Here is a 25,220-nt window from a genome sequence, read left to right as displayed (position 1 = left end):
CTGGTTCTCAGGACTTCCATCTTGGGCCGAATGACACCATCAGCTTTCCTGGTACTCCAGCTCGCAGTCAGCAGATCGTAGGACTTCTCCACCTTCCTAATCACGTGAGCCAATTCCTATAATCAATACATAGATATAATTGGTTTTGTTTCTCTGGAGAACCTTGACTGCTACAATATTTCAAAAAAAATTATGAAGAAGCATTATTTCATCTTTTGTAGATAAGGACGGAGCAGTCAAGAAGAAAGTAAATAACCAAATGACACGTGTACCTATTCAGTACCATGGGGACCGCTAACCCATGCTGACCTGACTGCAAAGTTCATAATCTTCTAACCACCTGGAGAGGGTGAGAAGATAGATAAGGCCTGTGTGTGTGTGGAAGTATGAAAGGCGACTATAACATAAGACACATGCTGAGGAAGTGGCAGCATCCTCAAGGGCTATGGAATTTCAGACCCACAGCATCTCGTTCTGATACAGTCAATCACTTATGCTGAAGGAGGGCCTTACAAACAAGGGTCTGGCTGTCCAGTCGCAGCCTTGATCTCACGCGGACCTGCAGCTCCCTGCCCCACTCGGACAAGTCCTTCGACCAGCACTATGAGTACCAGCATGTCACGATGGTACCCAGCGCACTTCCCACACAAGCACCCCAAACTCATCTGATGTCTGAAGAAGAGCAGAGGAGACTTGGTGTCTGGACAATCCTGTTTGGGGTCCTCACATGATTCATGAGCCAGAACCATGTGTTCTCTTTAGACCACACCTAAAAGATCAACAACAAAAGAAGTACATCTGGGTGGGGGCAGTTAGATCTTTTTCAAATGTAATGTACACGTGTGCAGAAGATAGTGTTCAGAGAACACTTGAAAGGTGCAAATAGTGCATCCACACCTGTGTGTGAGCTGCGCTCACAGCAGCAGAACTCAGCTAAAGGCAACTGCAAGCAGGTTACCGTAAGGTGTTTAAGATCAATTTTCTTCTAGTCAGTTCTCTTAACGTAAGTTTGACTTAATATCAAGCCTGTTCAAATTTACCTATTGCTTTTGTTAAATAAAGTCTGTACGTTGCATTTATTTAAGCGTCTGCTCGGCCCACTGTCCCTTTCTGAGAATAGTGGCTCATTCTCCCTAAAGTTACAATTCAGGCTTCATCTGAAAATTGAAGCTCAGCAATGGAGCCGATTGTACCAAGGGTCAGAGGCAGACTTTGTGTCGGTTACGGGTGAAGGACGTCAGTCCCCTCTGAAGGGCCTGGGGCAGAACCCCAGTGGGACGCTTCATGTCAGACTTTGGTGAAGAGATCCAATCTTATCCTTACTTGGGGGATTTCTGTGAGTTTTCCCTTATTACCTGCAACACCCTCCCTGAAGCAATGGTAAAGATAGTTAAGCAGGGGGCAGTGAAGAGGGCTCAGGGACAAGTAAATGGCATGAGTCTAGGTGCATGACTTGGCCAACAGAGCCTGCTCAGAGTCTTCATGCACTAAACTTACCTTCCCATCTCTCCATTCATTCACCCCATCAGGTTCCACATGCACACTGCTGTATCAGCTGTCGTGCAGAGAGCTGGGCATATGGAGATGCATAAGACAGAGTCTCTTTCCTTTGGGAATTATATTTCCCTGGAAAGTCCAGAGAGGATGCCCATGCCAGCTCTACCACAGGAGAGCTGTAGGAGGCCATATCGGCCACAGAGAAATAGCCATTTACCACTTTCCTTTCCCCATATCACACTTACTAACAGCCCAGGCCACCGTTTTTCTGTGGTCAGAGGAGCAACCCTCATAAGTGAAGCACAGCAGCACATCTTAGTACCTGTCACTACCTGATCCAAGCACGTTTCATGCCCGTAATTCACTGCTTTATTGACGAACATTCGATTCTATAGCTGCAGGAAACTCTGCACACTCCCCTGGTCCATTCATGCCCTTTCTATATCTTTGTGCCCCTTTTAATGTTATTTCTTCCATAAGAACGTCTTCCTTCAGAGATCCCTTTTGACTAACTCTTACTTGGTTTTCTTAAATCAAAATTCAGTTTAATCACACCTCTAGGAAACCTCGTGATGCCCCTGGGAAGAGTTAGGTACTGGATGCAAGTCGAATTGTGTTCCCTTCAAAAAAGATGTGTTGAAAAAAAAAAGCTTCAACACACACACACACACAAACACTGTTGAGTGAAAAAAAAAAAAAGAAGGGAAATATAAATGAAAGAGAGCATGCATAATTGAGAAAAAAATGTGTTGATATCTTAACCCCCTTAGTGCCTTAGAATGTGACCTTATTAGGAAATCAGCATCATTGAAGATGTAATTAGTTAAGTTCAAACGAGGTCATACTGGAGGGGGTGGGACCTTACCCCTTATAAGGAACCCCTGGTGTCCTTATGAGAAGACGGCCACGTGAAGACAGAGATGCGCAGGGAGAACGCGGGGTGAGCGTGGAGGGTGGGAGGGATGCGCATCCAAGCCAAGGAATGCCAGAGGTTGCTAGCAAAGCACCAGAAGGTAGGGGCAGAAAAGAAGGACCCCTCCGCTGGCTTCGGGGGAGCTCGGCTGAGCTGACACCTTGATTCTGGACGTCTAGCCTCCAGAACTGTGAGACGATACATTCCTGCTGTGTTAGGCCACCCAGTTTCAGTGCTTGGTTACAACTGCCCTCAGAATCAAGCACAGCGCTTTCCCTCTGCACCCTCACCACACTCTCTTTTTAATTATCTCTGTTTCAGTCTATCTTCCTCTAGACGGAATTCCTCAAGGGGAAGGACTGTCTTACTCATCTATGCTCGATCATTTCTGGAAAAGTGCTTGATAAAGGGAAGGGCCTGGGAAGGTATGTGCTAAATGAACAAATGAATGAACGGAGAAGTAGAGATTGATGACTACGTGGGAAAACATCTGTGATCCAGTCAGAGGTTTTTGCTTTGTTTTCATCTTGTTTTATTTTATTTTTAGCAATTCTCCTGCCAGAATTTTTGCCTGCAGTTCTTTAGAAATCTTAGCTTCCTTTTTATAAACGCATCTCTGAAGGAAATAGTCATACGAGAATAGGACATTTTTTGTGGTGGGGACGGAGAATTATTACAAGCAAACTTGTGGAAGAAAGTTGGTGGCAAAGGAAAGGACCCCAATGAGCGGACCTCAGGTCAATGAAACGCAGTGTTGTTCCCCCTGAGCTAGGAAGACGTGGAGTGGGGGCCCCCAAAGATCCAGAAATAAAACATTCTTCTACTTCTCAAGACTCATCCTTCCAGCCAATGTTTTTGGCCTTATTCCTCACGCTTACAGGTCACGAATGTCAATGCCTTTCTTCCCTCTATATTCTCTGACTTCTCTTCCCAGAATTAGTGTCGTAACTTTCATGATTTTTCTGAACAACTTTTCAAAACTTCACTCAAGGGTCCCCCCTGCAGTAATGCCTTTGCTGACGCCTACCCCCAGCCTCTGCACCGGCGCTGCATCAGGCACAGATTTCCTGAAGGACTTACCTGCACATCTATGTGCAGTTAGACCGATCATGAGGCCCTGGTCTTCTTCAAAGCAGGAGCTACACCTTGCCCTCTTTAACATCCCTCTCACTATGGGGCGTGTGGTGAGTGCACATAAGTGTTCATGGAATAAGGAAATGAAAGGCTGGCAGACTTTGTCTCCAGGCAATTTGAAATATTTGTTATGCTCCAGCCATGAATGAGGAGAGACAAATCAGAAGGATAAGCTGCAAATCAGTATTCTGTAAGGAACGTAGCATCCTTTTCCATGAGACAGAAGGAAAAGGATTTAGCAGCAATCATTGCTGACGGGTGACAAAGACTATTTGGAGAAAAGACTTTGGAGGGGGGACAAGGGGAAGGACTCCCAACGGTAGGCGTAGCATCTCCTTCTTGGGAAAGAGTTCCGTGCCATTCTTTCTTCCTTGGCCTGCGGAGGGCGGCCAGGCACAGCTGAGCTGGCCGGCAGGAGGATAGATGGATTGAGGAAGGTCCTTTGAGTAAAACTCTCTTCTCTCATTCTGGTCTAATCTAATTCAAGGGGCCCAGATTGGTTGGGGAAGACAAAACCACCCAGGCAAGAAGAGTCAAATATCCTCAGCAAATATTGGCAGTGCTCATTTACTCCTCGTTGGCCCAGGACCCCAAAGGTGGGGGAAGAGAATTCCTGGCCCAAAATATAATTAGTCAGCCTGCTGGTTGGGGCTCTAATTTAATCTGGGCAGCTGTGCCAGGAGCCTGTATTAGCATGACACTGGGAGGCGGAGAATATAATTACTGAGCAATAGAGTAGGGGAGGAGAAGTGGGATGGTGACCGGTTTGTGCCTGTGTTAGAGGATGGGGGTGGGAGGGTGATGTCAACGGAAAGTGCGGATTCCCCTGGGAGAAGGGAATAGGAATGAGGCTTCTGTCAGTGGATGGACGGTGACTTTAATTTGGCTTTTGAGAAATTATGTGTGTGGTGCGCAGGATGTGTGTGTGCGCCCGTGTGTTGGTGTGTTTTGGGGGGGCCGGGGTCCTTGTAGCTAGCGGCGAGTCCACTCTGCATGACAAAGGTGAGACTGAGAGTTGATGGATGGGCCTTGTTGGTTACTGCGCTTGCTTGCTCCGGAGGGGAAGGGGCGAGGGGAAGGGAGTGTAGGAGCAGGTTACCGTTGAATTCAGGGCAAATCTTCGAAGATGCTTTTTCAGTGAGTCTGTCTAAATGGGGAAAGCAGAGTAAGGATTTTCAGTTTGCACACTCATTATCTCCTTTTTGTCTTAGGCAAAAGAGATGTGATTGAAAAAAGCATTTCTTAGGCAATTTCATTGAGACCAAAAAGCTACCAGCTACTAATTTTACTTCCAGGGTGCCTACTTTGTGCAGAGCTCTGGGTCAGGCAGCTCGTACTTTAATGTCTTAAGTTGTCCTTAGAAAGCTCAACAAGGTGTTTGGTATTATAATCCCCACTTAAGAACTGAGGAAACCGAGGCTAAGATGTGAATTACAGTGCACACATTCACACAGCCAGTTAAGTGTTGAAGGTATAATTTAAATCCACTAACTAAACACTATGCTATTAACCAACAACCCAAGATAGGCGTTATCCTCTCCATTTGTATTTGGGGAAACTGAGGCTCAGGGTGGTGACGTAATTTGCAGTAGCAACATGAGTTAGAATCACAACCGGAAACAGAACTTGGCTCTCTCACGAAGTTGCCTTTTTGCAGAGAGGGCGCGTGGGGAAAGAAGAAGATGTATTTACCAGGAAAAGAACTGGGTATCTTGAAAGATGCAGAAATAAAAGAATGGTTTTCCTCACCCTCAACCCAACACTCCTTTCATTGTAAGTAAAAAGTGTGATAATAAACAACCGACTTCCCTGCTCACTTACCACGCGCTAGGCGGTGTTCTAAGCTCTATGCACCTCTCATTTCGCTCCACAGCACTAGAGATGGGCATGATTGTTGTTCCGTGCTCTGTGAGACGACTAAGGCTTCGAGGCTGCGCGGTTTGCCCAAACTCAAGGAGCCGGGGAATGGCAGAGCGGGGACTCTATTCCCAACAGCCCCACATGCTCTTAATCCCCATCCCTCCACTCCTTCAGGCATCATCACATCCGTCCTTCCGTGTTCCCAGTGGACCAGCCAGGTTTATCCACCCCTAAAAAGTGACATAAAACATCAAAGATCCACAGAAATCTTCCTTTATTTCAACCCTAAGCCCGTCCCTTTAATGTTTCAGCCTGTTATTGGGGGAGTGGGGAGACATACAGGTATTTATCAGGTATCTTTTTTTTTCTTCACTCTTGGAGTTAATTTTCCCATTGGCTTTTGACCTTTCCCTTCCCCTGCAAAGTACCGCCAATTTGTTCTCTGTCCTATCCCTGGGGCCTCTTGTCTTTTAAGTGAAAAACAGAGGAGAAGCCTGGTTCTTCCTTTCCTTTTGTGCTTCGAGGTTCCATCACTCCTTCAGCCCTATTTTTCCCAGCAAAGACTTCCCACTGGGGCCTTAAGAGCCACTGGGATTAAGAGGGGAGAGAAGCCAGCTCTCGCCTCCCGAGGGAGGGAAGGAGGGAGGCTAAGCTGGAGGAGGTGGCCCTGCCTGCCTGGCCAGTCCTGCTTGCTCAGCTGCTCAGCATCTGCCCTGCACCCAGGAGTGGGTCTTCTCTAGGGTCCCTGCCAATCTCCTGGGCTCTGGCAAAAGGAGCCAAGGAGGGCGCAGATGTGTCCTGCATCCCAAAGCCTGCGGGTACCACAGGGCAGCTCGAGAGCCCACGTCCAGGAAGCCAGAAGAGACAACTTGACTTCAGAGGTCTCCCCACCCCTGACGTCCTCCCCTACTGCAGCTTGTATTCCCCACATCCTCTTGCTCCTTCCCCCAAATCCTCTCCCACCTCCTCAGAAGGCTCATGTTATAACGAGAAAAAGCTTTTGCCTGACAAAGAGGTTCGTTTTGTCACTAACTGTGTGGGCAATATCTTCCCCTATAAAGTGAGTCAAACGGCATCTGGCCTTTATTTCCCCCGAAGCTGGGAGGACAATGTGTATTAGGAAGCTGGTTCCATCAGTTACTGAGGCAATGACAAGGGTTTGCTCCTGGTATCACCATGGCGATGAGCGGAGTTACAAAGCAGCAGAAATGAGTCAGGTTCCATAATCAGCCAGATCAAGGGTGAGATCCTGGCCTCCCTTGAGGCAGCTGGAACTCAGTTTCTTCATCTACACCTTGCAAATAATGCTGCCTGCCTTGAAGGGTCACTGCAAGATTGAAGCGAGGGGATGTACAGTGAATCATCTAGAGGAGAGGCAGGTGGAGAGTGAGAGCCTGACAATGTTTGTCTTCTTCCAGATTCTAATGCTCCCCACGTCCAAGCCAGAGCTGCAGGCTCCTGTGCTTATCGCTGCGCGGGCTGTGCCTTGCACGGGGGTGTCTGCCCGAGGGAACACACACAGCCGAGGTGCGTGCTCTGACATCATGCAGCACTGGCCTGGAAGAAGGGTGTCTTTTCCCCTCTAACCTACCAAGGTTGTCATGTGCTGGCTCAAGGTTAAAAGATTTCTTAAGGCAGGTGAGGACTTGAGTACCAGACTTCTAGGCAGAAGGAAGGCAAGGTATAGGAGTTCGAGATAGTAAAGTCACACACACACACACACGCATAGTCTCAACTTCCAGAATATTTCTAAGCATGTCTCTGATTATACCCTACCCTACTCCGTGTAGTTTTGATGTATTTTTGACTCTCCATCATTAAGAAAATATAATACTAAAACTAGTAGGTGAAATTTGAGAGTTTGAATATAAATAGGGTATTTATATAGGTTCAAAATATTTAACAGACTTATTAGTTAAATAGGAAAATTATAAATTTAACAGTAAAATACAAAACAAAACAAAAAGAGAATGCCATCTTATTTTACCAATAATGGGGAAATTGATGCCACATGCTTCCCGACGTGGAGCACAGAGAAGGATGCCACATCACACGCCTCATCCTGATCCACACGGGGTTTCTGACCCAAAGTTAATCACATGAGCTGCAAACAAACCACCCTGAGGGACCCTCCTCAGAGCAGAAGGACTGTACTCTCCCAAAGTGTCAAGGTCACGAAAGAGAAAGGGAAGCTGAGGAGCAGTCCCAGATAAAAACAGACAAAAGGGACATGAAATCTGTGTGCCGTGTGCGATTCTGCACATTGTGGGGAAAATCATGAAATTTGAATAAGGTCTAAGTTAGGCGATAAAATTACATCAATGTCAAATTTCCTGATTTTGTACTAGACTTGTGAAAATCGTTATCTTTAGGTGAAGGGTAAAGGGGCATGACATTCGCAAACTATTCTCAAATGGTTCAGGAAAAAAGACGGTGTGGTCAAGCAAAATACTGACCATCGTAAATCAGAGTGGCAGATGTCCTGGAGTTCTCTTTACTCTTCTTACAGTCTTTCCATAAGTTTGAAATTATTTCAAGAGACAAATTTACAAACCAAAACAAAGTTCAAACCCTGAACTGTGACATCCAAGGATTTCTAATCTAGCCTCAACCTGTCTTCACCATCTTGTGGTCCACTCATTCTTTGCCATACAACTCACTTTGCACAACTTGAGTTTTCCCAAACATAACCGGTATGTCCCATCTTGAGATTTATGCTCACTCAGCCCTGCCAGCACAGCCTTCATTTTATTCCTTACCGTTTTGAGATCTCATTCAACTTTGACCCAAATAAAATTTTACCTAACCTGGGGAAGAAACCCTCATTTACCCAGTTAACCCCTATATCCATCCAGTCTCGTTTGGGTTAGGTCAGCCTTCTAAGCTGTGGGCTAGTCACAGAGCCCACCTAGATAAGGAACCACAAGCAGAACTCAGAGAACCGGTATAGGCTGCCACCTGGTGGTCTGTAGGAAAAGAACAGCTTGAAGAGTTCATCTGTGAGCACAGGGGTTTTTGCAGGATGGGAAGCAGCAGGACACGCAGATTCTGCGTAATGTCTCATTTAATTCATCTGCGAGTTACAAAATCCACTCTGTAGATTGCTTTGGAGACTAGAGATAAGACATTCACTCAATAATAATGGTAGCTAGTACTGTTAGAAGCGTCAAATATTACACTGGAAAGAACCTTAAAGACCATTTATTTTCATCTAATCATTTTATAGTTAAGAAACCTGAAATCCAGGAGAGACACGGAGCAAAGCCTCAAAGACAGGTTTTTTGGCTCCTCAGCCCTGTGCCAAACGTAGGTCAGAAGAGACAAGTTCATTGTGAGTTTAGCAAAAATTACAGTATGTAACTGTAGAGCACTTTGGGATAAATCTCATTCACACCCACCCCCTCATTCATGCCTACCTTCAAAGGTAGGCCTGGCCGGCTGCTGGCTCCGAGTAGGTAAGGGCAGCAGGGGCTCCAGAAGAGGCAAATGTGCCCTCAGGGAAGGAGGGGGAGGAGCAGGTGCCTTTGAAAGATGAGTGTTTCCTCCGTGAGGTCGACCAGAGCCTTTCGAAGTTTGGGTGGTTACCCTCCAGTTTTAGTTTCTCTTGCGTGTGAATCACTTCCTTTCACAGTCTCTCTCTGGGCTTCTCTCTGGTTCGGTTTCTCTTCTTTCCTCTCCTCCACTTCTTCCTCTTTCTTTGTCTCTAACCCTAACCAAGAGAACTCTCCTCCGAGCCAAGACTCCAGCACAGACCGAGAGCTGGGCTCGATGCTACGCCATCTCCCCCAGGGCAGCTCTCCCTCTGATCAGAAGGTGACGGTTATCCCACTTCCTCTGATTAACTGACACAACACTGATGAAACCCTGTAACATGTTAACATCTTTCCAGAAATCCTGGTCAGTCGTTCCCCAGTCCATCACGGGGTTCTGTCTTCTGCTTCACTCTCTCCTGCCCCTGTGTCCACTCTGCCTACCAGGATGGTCCACTGCAGCCGGGGACAGCTGTCTAACTTTGGTGCAACGGCCTCAGGGCTTCCCTTTAGCAGAGATGAGAGAAGGATGTAGGCTTAGAAAAGAGCCCCTTGCCCCCCACTTCCTCCAATCCGCTTACTTCTGCCTCCTCCTCGCTTATGGAGAACCCCAGTTCTCATGTTCTGCCCCCAAACCCTAATTCCACACTCAAACCCTACATTTTTTTCCCTTATACCAAATCTACAGCAGCCTCCAAATTCTACGTGCTGTTGGGACCTTTAATACCTATCCTTTTTAAGATTTTAGAGTCCTGAACCTGAAGACCTCAGCTTTAAATGTTCCCTAAATCCATGAGGTCACCTTCCTGCTGGACTTGCTCCATCGATTCTCTAAGGTTCAACCCACCTTAAATACTCTTTCACCCGAACTCCTTCCAAGAGAGTTTCAATTCATAGCAGCTTATTCAAAGCTTCAGGGAGCTGTGCCTTAAAGAATCAGGTTTTGCTTGTGTTAACCATGTAGCTCCCCAAGTTATTTGATCACCCAAGAGAGTAAGCCCTCTGAAGGGTAGCATTTGATACTGTCTCTCTGTATATTCCCCTGGATCTAGCTTACCTCTGGAGCTTAGAAGGCACCCAAGCGAGTACAATTTACATAGAATTCTAACTTCAGATCTCTAAAGGACTACTCTCTGCAGACCCATGACATACCGCTCTTCAGTTCTGCTAGACCTTCCAGTAGGAAGATACAGCAAAACAGAACGAAAACCTTTCTTGCAGTTGGGTTGAGTGGTTCAGGAGAACGGGTCTGTTAGAAAAGTCAGCAAACCCCGTTTCTTGGAATCCTGTACTTGCAGAACACAGAAGCAGAGAAAGGGGCGTGCTCACCTTGGTGGACCCCTTTCTGTGTGGAGAAAGTTCAGAAAATCCTTGATTAATTGAACTACCACCTCCTCCCCCAGGACTCCTTCCACGCCCTCTCCCCACTTTTGAGCCTTGAGGTACAGGAAGGAGACACATTCACTCAAATTCCCACATTAGGAATTGGAAGAAACAGACTCAGTGAAAAACAGCTGTTTGCAAACGCCAGAATGTGAAGGAGGAGAGAGCTGAGAATTGGAATGGAAACAGATCACCTGCATCTGGGCCTGGGCGGAGGGGCCCAGCTGCTCGGCCCAGGGCAGGGCCGTGAACAGCAGCTTCTCCGCCGTCGGACAGCCTCTCTGGGCGGCTGTCCTGGCTCTGCCCCAGGTCTGGCTGGGCAGCCTGCCAGCTGGCTCTCAATTCCGTGCCCAACTCCTGCTCATCTGTTTGATGGACACCTCAGTGCTCAGAAACTGTTCTTACTTCTCTGTGTCGTCAGGTGACGAGTCTGGAGGATAATATCATTCAAAAGCAATTTTTACTTGTCTTTGCAAAGGACAACAGTTTGTTTTTTTTTTTCCCCAAACAGCGTTCTATAATACCTTGCTAATGATTTCTTAGCAAAGATCTGTCATGTAATATTTTCGTTTTCCATAATAAACCACACACAGTTACACGAGAGAAGAGAAAAAGAGTATGTGTACACACCGTGGATTCCTAGAGCCAAGCAATGTTAGAAAATACTTCTCTCCTTGTCAGACGATGAAACTGATATCCAAGGAAACTGAAGTAATTGTCATATAGCTAGTGTTAAAGTCAGATGACTTTTTTTTACTCCTAGGTCAGTGTTTTTACAAATTTCATAAAGCCAGGGGGAAGCATACTAGAATGGCAAGCTGTCCAGGTGATAAGGCGTTGAACCGCCAAATTGCGTAGGCAGTAGAGAACTAACTCAACATCTCAGTAGTTTAAGGGGTTTTCTTTTTAACTAGGAAAAAAATGAACAAAACCTCATTAAAAAACAAACATACGAAACAACCTCTTGAAATCCTGAACTCATCTAGCAGAAAAAGGACAACTGGTTAAGTTTTCAGGAAGCCCATGGAATATACGATTAGAGAACTTCTCGATGTCAAAGACATAGAGGCTCTTCAAGTCGTCAAAGGACAGAGGAAGGCAGGTGAGAGAGAGACAGAAAACTGCTCTGCAGTCGGGGAAGAAGACAAACATAGAAGACTGCCCTGGGCTTCCTTGTCCTCCTAGGAATCATGGAGCCTTCATCCTGATCCTTCAGCCACTGCTTGTAAAGAAGAAGACATTTCTTTAAAAAAAAAAAAAAAGTCACAAATAGAAATTTTCTTTTTTTAATTAACAAAAAAAAATCTCTGGAAATTTACTTGTGAAATGGCTTCTTTAAGGACTAAAGTCATTTTGATAAAGACAGATCTATAGCAGGCTGGACAAGTTGAAAAAACATTGTAATAAAGAGCCTTTTTTAAATGGCCAAATTTGTTGAGCATTTGCCACAGGTTAAGCCCAGGACTAAATACTTTGCATCCCTTTATTCCTATAGCTTTGCAACCACCCCTTTAGGAGGATTATCCTCATTTTGCAGATGGGAAGCTGAGTTCTGGAGATGTTGGTTAATGTGTCCAGGACTACAGAGCTGCCTAGCATCAGGGTCTGACTCCAAAGCCTATTCGTCTAACCATGAAACTACCCATGGTTAGCAAAGTCTTGGCATTTTGGCCAGAGCAGCCATTCCTGATGCTGCACGGTCCTGCGCCTTCCAAGACTTTCGCCATCTTTGGTCCTCAGGTGCTAAATACCAGAAGCAGCTCCCTATCACTCTAAAAAATTAAAATGCTCTATAGAGATGCTACTTTCCCTGTCCCCAACTCGTTGAAAATAACTGTTAAGAAAAATGGTGAATCTCAGAAACTTTAGGGTAAAAATAATTTTAAGAGTTCCATTAATTAGTTTTTGTAGTTAATTGGGGCAGGAAAAAAACCAGTGTTAAAGAGATCAAAGGAGCACTAGGTTTGGTTTTTTCACTTGTTGATTTTTGAATTAATTCTCAAAAACAGTATTATATTTAGCACCTACTATGTACTGGAAAATATGTTAGACATTTTTATCCCTATATATAACTGAATGTATCATGTGTGTGTATTAGAGAAAGACAGACAGAGAGAATTATTATTTTAATCATATTTATCCTTAAGGAAAATAATATTTAGAGAAATTAATTTACTGAGCAGAAATTTTATTTAGGCTTCTTTCCATGATGCTATAACTGTACTGTAAATATCCGATGAAATCCTATTGGCAATTAGAAATGGAATTTGAGAACACGGTAGAAAGAGATCCAACTAGTCACAGCCATAAAATTCAAAAGGAAAGAATGAACATGTGAAAGTCAGTCGCAGTTAGCACATTTGAGGTGTGTCTTGTACGATAAGTGTTGTGATAAATATTCATAAGTAAATGACACTGGGGAGGACCCAGAATAGCATCAGGAAAGAGAGAGAGGAGATAATTGAATGGTACAACATCAAACAAAGAAGACAGTATTAGGAGATATTGGGGAGGTGGGGAGAGGGATGTTGAGGATGCTGAAAGCTGGTCAGGGCAAAAGTGATAGAGAAATGGGAAAAAAAACTCTAAAGTCTGGTAAGTCTTCTTGGAACAAAAGTCAGTAAGTTGAAGACATCATCAGGGTGTGAGAGATTTTTGAAAATCTTTGGGAAAGCAATCACTTATTTAAAAAGAGAAATACTTTGAATTGGTTTGAGCATAAAAACTAAAACATTAAGAAGTCAACCCGGAGAAACAGTGGCTTACGATGGTGCAGTATTTGAAAACAAGCCTCTGGGGAATTTACCAGAGTGTGAAAGAGTCATGAAAATAGAGACTCTCAAGTGTGTGATGGGGCTGTAAGCATCTTCCCTGAGATAAATGTGAGATAATTTTCAGGAGAGAGTGTTACTATTTTTAGACACCTCTCCTCCTGGGGACAGACACTTGATTTGAGGCACTGAGGTGAGTTGAGGCTGTTACATGGTTAGAAGACTGCACTATACACACATCCTTAAATGAGCTGAACCCTTCCCTTAACAGGAAAAGATCTCCTGTTGTTTTGGAAAGACCAAGGCAGCTCTCTGACGGGAAGGGCTCCCTAGTGGTGAGCTCCAGGGACTTCAGATATTTTGTTCTTCAGCCGATCTGAGCTACAGAGTAGAGGATGTGGCTGGGGAAGGAGGCGGGGACTGTACAGATGTGTGTATCTGTGTGTGTGTTTTCTCATTTCCGCTTCCCCTTTCAAGCTGGCAACAGCAGTTAAATGAGGACAGAGAGAAAGGTACAATATGCAATATGATACTTTCTCACTGTCCTCCCCTCCAACCCGATACCCGGGAAGGGCGTGGTCCAGCTTGGACGGCAGCTTTGCTTCAACCTCGGCTCTCTCCTAGCAGACAGGTGAGTACGACTCCCACCTCGATTTTAAGGCTGTGCTGACTTAGGATGGTGCTGGGAGACCGAAGGAGACAAATCCGAGAAAAAGGCTGTGGGAAAAGGAAAAATTCAGGAGACATTTCTAACTTTAACCTTCAAAAGTTCATCACTGTATCTCTTGGAACAAGGAGGTCCCTTGAACAATTCACCTTTCTCACCAGAGAAACTCCTCTCTGTGTCTAGCTGTCCCCACTTTTGCTGTCATTTCAATCCGACTCAAACTTTGAAAAGTTCTCAAGGAGAAAAGTCTCTTAGCTTCATGCAGGTCTCATGCTAGTGTCCATAACTCTGGCTGTTGGGAATACCTAGCCTAAATCAACTTTGCTTTTTGTGGACATGACCTCTTTCTTCAAAAGCTGCAGAAGAAAATTGTTGAGGAGATAAACTACAGCCACAGACACTGGATTAGAGATGAGGGAGAATTTACAGAATTGGACGACACCAGGCCAAATGAACTAGCAGCCTCGAGATAAATAACCACCCATCAGGGTGGATTTTCCAGTCTCAGAGATGAATAGATGAATATATTGACCATGTAGTAACCTGTGTAATCACTGAGGGGAAGTGGGCTCTGCTCCTCCAAGACACCTTGTCTTGATGGTAGCCAGGCTGAGCATGTCACCACCTGCATGAGTTTTGGGGAAGGTAGAGGAGTGGAAAGATGCTTTACCCTGGGGTTTTCCCATCCCTGCTTGCAACTGAACTCATCAGTGGGTGGAGGAGATGAGGCTGGTCCCCTGTGCAGAACAAGGACAAGATAAAATTGCTCCACAGAAGTGGCTTGATAAGACCACGAGGGTTTGGAAGAGATACTAGTGACTCTGTCTACCACCAATGGCCCTGAATAGAGAGGCAAGGGAACTTTCTAGATAGTCCATGGCAGTGCCGAGGATGGGAGGTTGGAGATTGCAGGCTTGCGACTTGTGTGTCCAAACTTCAGACTTAACAATTATTAGGCTTAGGTGATTCGAGTTAAAGATCTGGTGTAATTCTCCTGTAACATAAAGCATCATTAGGAAGAGGGTAAGCCAGGTTTACTGTCTCACTCTGCCAAGGATGCTGTCAGAGATAACATGCTGAAGACGTGACAAGAGGGATAGAAAGAGATCTCACAAATGATTTCTTATGCACAGATGCCCCAAGGAATTTAGACACTCTTTACAACAACTTTATTAATAACACTTTCTCATAACTCCTTTGGTCCCACGGAAGGTGAGACAGAGTCCTGTGATTAGGCATGATGTAGTGGAGACCCAATACAGTCATTTTTAGTTCAAGGTATATGATTCGTAGCTATTAGAAAATGGAGAGGAGGTTTGGTCCCAGCCCAGATTATGATTCGCACAGTAAGCAAAGAAGATTAGACATTTATCTAGGCTTGATAACTGCCAACTATTCTGTTTTCTGCCTAAAGGACGAGATGATGTAGATATAGTGAAAGTAAAACAGGGAAGAATAAACATAAGGGACAGAGCTTCATTACCAAGGCAATAGGACTGAAGAAGTGAAGACAAGCATTCACAGAACTAACTCAGTGATGGAGAAACCTACTCACTCTCTCCCGTTTCTAGACGGAACCGCCTGTAAACCAGGCCCAGTGAACTCATGTCTCTCATTCTTGCTGCCGCTATAGCCCAACCAGACAAAAACATTTAGTGTCTCCCAACACGGAGAGCACAAGATTCCTTTTTTTCTGAATGTAAAACTTTAATATTTCCTGTAGGAGTTGACAAGCTTTCCATAAAACTCATCCACATCAGAGAGATGGACGGAAGGAAGAAAAAGAAGGAGAGAAAAAGTGTAGATGGCCTTCTCTCAGGATTTATTTGGCTAAACTTATTTGTGAAAGGGAGAGGATGATAAGAGAGGGAAAAAGAATTATAAAACGAATTAGCATTTTTCTTGGTGTTATTTATCAAGTATCATCTGCCCCCCAACTTTTTCTCCCCGAATAGATTGAACTATTAAATCTGTTAGATCAGAGAAGCCTCAGAACACAAAAACGCTGTACTCGGGGTAATTTCTGTTTTGATGATCTTCCAAACAGCTGTGATATGAGAGAGGGTTAGAGATTAAGAAGACATTCCCTATCTGAGGGAATGTGAGAGCCTGTTGTAGGTTGGGGGTATGTAGAATGGGGGGCAGTCAACTGCTGGCTGTCTTGGAATTTCCCACAACCCTTTGCAATGGCGATGATGCCTGGCTTGGCTGTGAACGCGGATAAGATGCATAAGATGCGGAAGGTCTTGTAGGCCCCATCATGGAAACTCTGTTTCCTTTTTCTCTCCTCCCACGCTGGTTTTCACTCTCAGTCCCAAGTCACAGGCACTACTTGGGGGTGTAGGCACAATACAGACAGACGAGAAGAGAGGTCTGTCTGATACATGTCCTGGGAAGAGCCCCAGGGTGCTAAAGAAAGACCCAGGACTGGGTCTTAGAAACCAAGAGTGCAGGAGGAAGGCTGTGTGATGAAGGAAGAGAGCACATACGTGGGACTCAGAACTTGTGAGTGTGCATCTCGCTGATGACCATTGATGTTCTATGCAATTTCAGATATGCCTCTCTCTCTCTCTCTCTTTCCGCCTGTGTCTTTCTCCCTCTCCCTCTCCTTGTCTCTGCAAAACGAGTGACCAGGATTAGATGATCTCTCTGATCCCCTCGGGTATTAGGTAAGAACGAAGGACCGATTCATTGCCTGTTTTTCATCTCTGCTGAACAGCAACATCCCTCTTTCACCATCTGGATTTTACACACCCTTCTGTGCCTTGCTGCTCACCCCTCCTTCCTTCCTTATTCCTGAAAATATTCCAGATTTAGTGAATGGTTTAGACTGAGGGAAAATGAATAATAATCATAATAATAGTAATAACAACTTATTTATTAAGTACTTCCTTTATACATTGGGGACTTAATATGCATTATCTGATTTTAAACCCCAGTAACCCAACAAGTTTGGCATATTATCTATATTACGTATGAAGAAACTTAGGTTTAGAGGGGATAAATGTGCTCACCGAGGACGCATGTGCAGTAAGGAGACACTACGGTGATTTCAAAGCTCACTCTGATTCTACCGCCCACACTCTTTCTACAGTTTCCCTTCTCAAAAGTTGACCATCCTTTCTAGGTCCTTTAAAAATGTCCCCATAGTAAGATATCTGTAAGTAGAGCTGATACTTGACAGGTACAGATCAGTAGGCCCATTGTGGTTGTTAAAATATTAAAATTTCCATATCAGATTATAATAATATTCATTGCTCCAAGCCCTCTGAGTGCCCATCACTAACCCAGCTATCCCAGCTCTTCTCACGAGACTCCCCAGACTGGCACCAAAAACTCAGGGCCATGCTAGCCGTGTACTTGCAGGACTGTGACTGGTGTCCCCTCCGATTTGCCTGTGCTGCGCCATAACCATTGCCAGATGTTCTGAAGGCCACAATGATCAGAAAATAATGGGGAATTCCAGGCAGACATTCTCCCCTGAACCAGACTCTAGTTGGCTCCTTGCTGCTAAATCACGCCGTGAGCCCCGGGGCAGCAAAACTGCTTCATAATCATCCAGTTGGAATCAAGAAGGAAAGTGATGCTAATAACCAAACAAAGCAGCATCTCCTTCACCAAGATTGTCACAGAGTCAAGTATGAATTAGTTTTGATTTATCTGCCTCCTCTATACTGGACTATAAAATGGAGAGTTTATGTAGTGGGTGAAATACTAAATTACTAAAATAGTTTCTCCTTCTATTTTATCCTAATTACATTTGCTGCTGACACCTGGATGGTCATCTTAGGTTATTTTCTTTCTTTTTTTTTTTTTTTTGTCTGAAAATAAGTTGTTGGGTTTCTTTTTTTTAATTGAAGTATAGTCGATTTACAAAGTTGTGTTAATTTCTGGTGTATAGCACAGTGATTCTGTTATATATATACCTTTCCATATTGTTTTTCATTATAGGCCAATACAAGGTATTGAATATAGTTCCCTGTGCTGTACAGTAGGACCTTGTTGTTTATCTGTTTTATAGACAGTAGTTAGTATCTGCAAATCCTGAACTCACAATTTATCCCTCCCTCCCCCCTCCCCCCCCTTGTAACCATAAGTTTGTTCTTCTGTTACTAGTGGAAAGATTATATAACTAGAGTCAGACCAATCCTGAGTTTAAATCTCAGCACCATGAGATCCTAAATACATGACCTTGGACTAGTCACACATCTCCCTGAGCTTCAGATAACAATAATTAGCTCAAAGGAGATTGTCAGGATTAAGTGAAGTGGTTTATGGGAAGGTTTTATGGGTAAATACAAGGAACTCAATTATTTTAAGTACCCATTGCTTCGACTTGCCTATGTTAATATAAAATGAATTTCTGAGTCTCCAAGAAAATGGAGACTAAAAGTAGGTGATGTTCTCAGTGTAGTAATAACATGCTCCTAAATGTTGTGTCTGCTACTAATGTAACTGCTTCGGCTAATGACTTTTGTTGGAAGAAATTTATGTCAAAGCTCTTAAACAACTCCCTAGCCTGAAGCCATTAAGGGTGATTTCTTGTCTAACTTCAATCCTGTCTGCTGCACTTTCTTCTTTTAACGATAACATCCTCAAAACAAAAAGAATCTTCTCCTGCTCTACTTGGTTGTAGGCAGATTCCAGACCACTTGGCAGACTGTGGAGAAATATTTGGGGAGTAAGCCTCTAGGGAAATGCAAGAAAGAAGAAAGGGAAAAGGACTGAAAATGACAGCAGAGGGGGAAAGAAGGCTTTGGGGTGATTCAGGCAAGTAGCAATAGAGCCAGTGTGGCATTTTTGTTGGTTTTTTTGGGGGGGGGGGTCGTGACTAGTGGAAATGTCAGGGAAGATATATCAGCAGTCATCAGACGTCTGTCCTCACAGAAGACAGGTAAAATATTATATTTTACTATAAACTAGCATCAAGAAAGATGGTATTCCAATTCCAGAAGGAACTTTTGACCAAGGAATAAAAATTTACAATGGAAATATTTTTAAGATAGGAGAATTTGATAGTTTTGGCTCATAAATTCAGCCAGACTTGTGTGGTCCCATGTTCCATCAATAAAGGATTGGTATATCTATGCCCCAAGCCTTTTTCCTCTTCACTACAAGGTATACGAAATATTTACATTAGGCTTTGAGACCGTGTGGAAAGTCAGAGCACCTGTCCCATGACATCCCCTAGAAGAGGATAATTTTTCAGCATCAGTGTGATTCTTGCTGCTGTGCAGATACAGTATTTACAGAACGTCTTCTGGTGCAAGGTACCCTGCTCTGCCCGGAGACAGGATTTACGGGAGAGGTTCCAAGTGATGGTGGATCACAGCAAGATAGGGGGCCACTGGTGTCTTGTCCAGTGGGGTCTAGGTACATGTACTGGGTGCTCCAGGTGGGTAGGAGAAAGGAGATGACTTGAGGACACCTTCAAAGGGTAGGTAGAATTTGTTTAGTAGAGAGGACAGTGAGTGAAACTGTATAAGCTAAAGCAAAAAAGCAGAAAAGTCCAAGATGTGCTGGGGGGTCAGTCAGTGAGCTCTTCTGATTGACTCACCCTCCTTCGGGCACCTTCTCAGTCTCCATCGTTCAGGCTCCCCACTCTCCTGGGTCACTGAACGCTGGAGGCCCAGGAACCCCGGAAGTCAGTGTTAATTTGCAAGGGAGTTTGTTACATGGGCAGGAACTCCAGAGGCCACTGGACTGGTTCCTAATTCTTCCGGGAATAATTACACAAGTGCATTTTTTAACAGATATTATTTCTGCAGATATTTGAAACTCAACTAGGATAAATTCATTAACAGTCCTGTTAGAGACAAACTTCCACAACACTGAGTCCCACCAGTTCATTTTCTAGAGGATGAAATCAGTGCCCAAACAGAAAACCGAACTGGCTGGTCGGGAGTCAGTTAATTGGACCACAAGGTCGGAAGAAGGCCCGAGGCTCCTGACGCCCCGCCGGTGCTGTCCTCACTGCGCCAGACTCCGTGGTGCAGAGGTGCGTGTCTTTGTATGACTTGTTTGGAGGAAATATCTCCATGACCTTCTCTCCATCACAAGCGCCCCCCAAGGCCTTCAAAGGTGCCATCTCGACAGCTGTGTGCCCCCATCCTTCAATTCTTTCTAACACGCTCACTGCTGATGAGCTTGTCCGACAATCATTTGCCACTTCCTCCAGATTTCCACAAAGAATACCCAGTTTCTTATCTCCCAGCAGCACGGCATCCTTATACCACTAACCGGACAAGTCTGTATCTCCCCACCTCAGAATATTGCCGGACTTATAGTGTCCCCATGCAGTGCCCCGCGAACAAGACTCTATAACCCTTGTGTGGCAGAGACGGAAAAATCAGTTAGGTCCTGTTTTAGGCAGCAAGGACACAGCAGTGAATGACCCAGACAAAAAGGTCTGTCCTCATGGAGCTTATATTTTAAGAGTAAACAATAAATGAGGTTAACAAATAAAATATAAAGTAGGTAGGGATAAGAACAATGAAGAAGAGAATTAAGCAGGGAAGGAAATCGTCTGTAGGCTGTGGGAACTGGGCCTGACTTCAGGGAGAAATTGGTTAAGGGATGGGCTTTGCAGGTTAAGAAACCCAAAGGCTGTGGGAGAGGAGGAGGGAGGGGGGGAGAACGTGAGAGAAGCCTAGGGTTCACCGGGACACGCACATTTTCAGGGAGCCAGGGGGGAAATTAGCCCCTGTGTGTGTGATGTATTTTCAAAGACGTAGGAGGAACATAGGGTAGATTCATTGCTGAAACCTGAGCAGGGGGCCCCATCACTCATCTCAGTGAGATTCTGGCACTGTGCTGTGACATCCTCATTAAGAAACTGAGCCCAGAGAAAGAAATTGAATTTTCCGAGGTTATACTTTTAGCAAGCGGCAGAATAAAGTGTGGGAGTCAGAAGATCCTTCTTTCCTTCCTTCCTTCCTCCTCTCGTTCCTTCCCTCTTTTCTTCCTTCCTCCCCCGCCACCACCCCCACCTTCCTGGCTTCTTCATGAATTCCCTTAATCACTAAAAGAAATTCTTCCTGTGAGCTAAAGAGTTCTTGTAATTTAGATGAGGCCCATTTGCCCTGGAAATTAAAGACAATAGGCAAGTCAGCCTTTGACATTGTCTTCCCCGGGCTGGTCAGTATTAAATATTCCGCAGGTGCAGGACGAGGTAAGTACACTCTAACAAGGCTTTTTAGACTCTTCCTAAATTCTTCACAGTGGCAGTTTCACCCTTGTTTTATCACCTTGCAACAGCTCTGACCAAAGGACAGCAAATCACCCCTGCCACCCTTCTTTGTGGCTTCACTGTGTGTCACAGGATTAATTCAATCATTCAGTTCCCCTCTAAAAGGCACAGGCAGTGGACAAAGGGCCAGATGCCCAGGGTTCATAAGGTTTCATAATGCCAACTGCTGTCTCTCCTTGGGAAAAAAAAAAAAAAAAAACATGTCCTAGGCTGGACCTGAAGTAAAAGAATTTAGATCAGACGGCAGTAGTTACGTATGACTTCTCTCCGGATATGTTTTGTTTGTAACAGGCAGCGGCATCCAAAGCAATTTTACTGCCCTAGGAATGTGCTTTATGTTCAGGATGTTCTTTTCCAAAATAGCTATTTTAGTGCCTAAACTGTTGAATGCTTCACTGATGAGTTTAAGTGTTTGAAAAACAGAAGTCTCTGGAAACTGGCACTCTTCTTTTCTTTTCTCCCCTCCCCCCCTTTTATTTTCTCTTACTCCAGCAGTTAATGGTATAGCTGTGAGGCTGAAGCATTTATTGCAGCTCCAGGGAACCAGAGGGCTAAGACAGTGAGGAGCACTAGTCCCGCCTCCACCAGCACTGGCGGCTGTGATGGGTTGTGAGCACAGATGCGGGGAACAGGTGGGAAGATGGCGTATACGCCAGTGAGCTCTATTTTTAAATATAAGCTCTATTTGGACAATTCAATCATTCACCCCCTCTGTCTTCCTCTTTGAATAAGTGGCTCAGGCCATCAGAATGTCTCTTTTGGCAGAATCCAGAGGTGTTGATGAGGCAGTGTTAGATGAAATACTAGCACAGCAATGAACTGGGGAATTAAATAACAGCTCTAAAGAAACCCAAGCTGACAAATTAGGAAGTGATGATCCTCAAACACATCGACTATACATAGATAGATAGATAGATAGATAGATAGATAGATAGATAGTTAGATAGATAGTCAGGCAAACCAAAAAGAAAGTGATGATCCTGAAGGTGGAGATGGCTAATTGCTTCAGGCAAAGTCTCCTTGTTGTTTTCATCGTGAGATTCTTCCCCTACCCCATGCCCCCTGCCAGAGAGAGATCTTATGTGGAGCCCTAAAGTATTAAACAGGAAACAAAACAAAACAAGACCAGAGTGACGATCATTAAGAGTGACATCCTGGTTGTGGGACCTTAGAAAATCCGTTTAACCTTTGAGATCTGAGACTTCTTCAATATATCTTTATGAGGATCAAATAAAGTGAAATGTAGGCATTGAAAATTTAAAGATATTTCAATTTCAATGGAAGATTCTGGGAGACAACATTCTTAAAGATTAAGGAAAATGTTTTCTAAGATAGTATTTCACTTAGCATGAGAAGTATGATTCTTTAAGTCAGAAGAGCTTTCTCAATGTCCCTTCAGTCAGATGATGCTTGAAGTTTACGGATTTGAAAGACTTGCCCTGGTGGTTAGATTGTTCAGAGCATTTCTATTTTTGGAGGAGGGAGGAAGAACCAGATATCTCCTCCCTCTTCCTGACCGGCAGAGGGGTGATGCTCCTTTGTGCAGAGCTGGGAAGACCCAGGGGCAACCCTGAGAGTTGACAGTTTCCGAACAGAGGATGAGGGTGTATCACCGTGTTCCACCTCTCAGGACAGCATCGCTGTGGCGGGAGGCCCTGAAGTCTGAACAGGGCCATGGAGGGCTCTGTGCTGAGCCCCACGTCCTGGGAGAAACGACAGGCCTGGCTCCGTCAGAGCCGGCACTGGCAGACCCAGGTCCTGGAAGAGGAGGCTGCAGCTGCCCTGCAGGACGTCCCGGATCCTGAGCCTTCTGGTCTGGATGACGTTTTCCAGGAAGGTAAGAGGCAATTATACGTCAAACAGACTTGCACATTGTGCCATGCATGGTAGGAAATGTGGCAGAGGCACCCGTCTGCAGTGCGGGCAGCGAGGTCCTCAGCCAGGCTCATTTTGACTGGTTTAAAGGAACTGAAGGGAAGACAAGCAAAGTAATGTAAGATACGAATTATGTGAAAAAGAGACAGCATCAGCATTAGGAAAAAGGAAGAGGCACACTTCTGCATCGTCCTGAGCGGCTGCCTGCGAGTATCCGAGGTCAGGGTTCTCTACGAATGTTTGGAACATTTCTATTTTGTCTGTATGACAAGGTTACGTTTGGTCTCAGTGCCTGGATTGGCTGTAACTCAGCCGTGTGCCGTGACCTGTGGCCAGTCACTCACCTCTCTAGGACATACTTGCCTCGTTGGAGTTACTAGTACCTGAAGTAGTAATAGTACCTTTTCTACAGGCCTCTCAGTGCTTCTTTTAGGTTCAAGTGAGACTGCAGACGTAAGAGGAAAATATAAAAGATAAACTGAAAAATAAATCTTATAGCAATAAACCTATCCTTGCTTATCTGGTAGGAAACAAAATGCACAAAAGTAAAACTGTGCTTTTTTTTTGCTTTTTGTTTTTTAACTTTTTCTTTTCTTTTTTTTTTTTTCAAGATGAGGATCCACCCCTGTTCACAAACTTTGGGGTATTTTCCAAGTTCCTGGGAGAAGGGGGGCAGGGAGGTAGAGAGAGAAGAAATACCCACTATTTGTAAACATGGATATATTCCTCTTATGTTTTAAAGAAAAGTTTGATGGAAAAAAAAGGATTCATGACGTGGCCTCTATAAGGAGAAAATTGTGGGATGGGGTGAGTTTCAGGGACGAAGTCTGATCTCCTTCAGGTCTCACGGTGATCTGATGTCTGACTTTTCCAGGGAATCCAATCAACAAGATTGAAGACTGGCTGCAGGATTGTGGGTAAGCGCTGGCCGGGCCAGGGGATAGAACGTGGTTGATGGTTGGATGTGCCAACAGGCACCGACTCTTGGGAACTCAGAGACAGGGAAATGAATTTGAATAGGGCCTGCTGATTAGAAGTGAGGTTGAGAGAGAGTGGAACCATAAAGATTCGGGGTGAGTGTGGGAGTTGGGCCAGTGAACCAAATGCATCCTCTGGAGCCTAAGGTTGCTCACCATCAACCAATCAGAGGATTGTGCACAGCTGATCACATACCCTGGGACACCCTTCCCCGTCTGGCCTTTAAAAAGGCTCACCTAAAACCCTTTGGGGAGTTTGGGGTTTGGGGGGCTTGAGCCACATGTCCTCCTTGCTTTGCCCAGGAATAAGCCTTTCTTTGCTAAAAACAAAACAAAACAAAACAAAAAAAACAAAAAAACAAACAAAAAAAAACCTTAGGGTGAAGGTCTGGAAACATAGAATGGACCTGGTCTATAACCAAGAATGAGGGAAATCTGTAGCTAGAAGGAATGAGTGGGCTAAATTCCAGGTGCCTTCTGCATTGCTTTTCCCCTCAGACTGGAGTCTTACACTTCGCAACAAAGAGGAGTTAGAAACATAATTGTTCTTCGGATCAGAGTAATTCATCACCATGAATCATCATGTTGTTTATTTTTACTGCAGAGCACAGGAAGAGGGGCTATGGGTTTACCTCAGTCATTCAAATTGGAGCAGGCACTTCAAGGCAAAATGTAGTATCTCTTTCCTGAGAAACACTTTAAAATTTGAGACCCTATCAGCCTGCACCATTTTAGGCTCTAGCCACCCAGCCACAGAGGGAAAGCTTCCGTGACCTATTTAAGTGTGATCATTTGTGTGATAATGAATTCCCAGAATTTATAACTCCTGCCTGCTCTTTACTTCTCCTGCAGAAGTGTGTCTAGCTTTATATAGCTTTTAATCTAAACTCATTTATTAACACATAAATAAACCCATCCTGGCTTATTTGGTAGGAAATAAATAGCATCCAAGGTTGTTCATTTTAACTCTGCGCTGGAACGTAATGCCAGGAAGGATTTATTTTGTGTTTTTGTTATTTACAAAACATATTGTCATTATCGTCCTAATCTGGTCTGAAATTTATTGACTTCAAAATCAATTAAGGGTAATCAAAGCATCGGGAAGGAAAGGGATGGTGCTAATGGGAAGGTCTGCAGGTTTGGGTGTGAGAGAAATGTCCTAGGATTTAAAATGCTTCACCAGATACATACAGGAGAACCAGTGGGCTCTGTTACCATCTTTATCCCATTAACTACTCTTGAGTCTTATCAATTCAAGTCAACAATTATTATTGACGGTGCATTTGCTAACTGTCTGATTGGCTAAATGCCAGGTAGTTTCAAATATGCTCCCTGACCTCAAATATACCACATTCTAGTTGAAA

At 44.5% G+C, this 25,220-nt stretch overlaps 1 protein-coding gene and 1 long non-coding RNA gene across 5 annotated transcripts in view; one reads left to right on the top strand and one right to left on the bottom strand.

The window, feature by feature from the left end:
- The window catches only part of TESPA1 (thymocyte expressed, positive selection associated 1), a 63,035-nt gene that overhangs the window by 14,210 nt on the left and 23,605 nt on the right, over nt 1–25,220 (top strand). For 2 of the 3 annotated variants that reach the window (XM_014557415.2, XM_032493044.1), the window contains exons 1-3: nt 13,476–13,719; nt 22,635–22,841; nt 23,754–23,796. In XM_014557415.2, coding sequence (XP_014412901.1) covers nt 22,679–22,841; nt 23,754–23,796 — 206 coding nt within the window. In that variant the 5' untranslated portion in view covers nt 13,476–13,719; nt 22,635–22,678. Of the gene's footprint in view, nt 1–13,475; nt 13,720–22,634; nt 22,842–23,753; nt 23,797–25,220 lie in introns of those variants that run through there. The other variant, XM_032493043.1, reaches the window with a different exon arrangement.
- LOC116667607 lies at nt 626–9,024 on the bottom strand. 2 transcript variants are annotated; one of them, XR_004324522.1, is made up of 3 exons: nt 8,821–9,024; nt 5,366–5,634; nt 626–769 (listed from the first exon to the last, which is right to left on the bottom strand). It is a non-coding gene; the product is annotated as an uncharacterized LOC116667607 (long non-coding RNA). The 2 variants fall into 2 exon arrangements; XR_004324521.1 differs by lacking the exon at nt 626–769 and adding an exon at nt 4,409–4,691.

Source organism: Camelus ferus, chromosome 12 (assembly GCF_009834535.1).
Source record: "Camelus ferus isolate YT-003-E chromosome 12, BCGSAC_Cfer_1.0, whole genome shotgun sequence".
NCBI classification, from domain to species: domain Eukaryota; kingdom Metazoa; phylum Chordata; class Mammalia; order Artiodactyla; family Camelidae; genus Camelus; species Camelus ferus.
The sequence above is the reverse complement of the archived record's forward strand: the minus strand, read 5'-3'. Positions and strand labels throughout refer to the sequence as shown.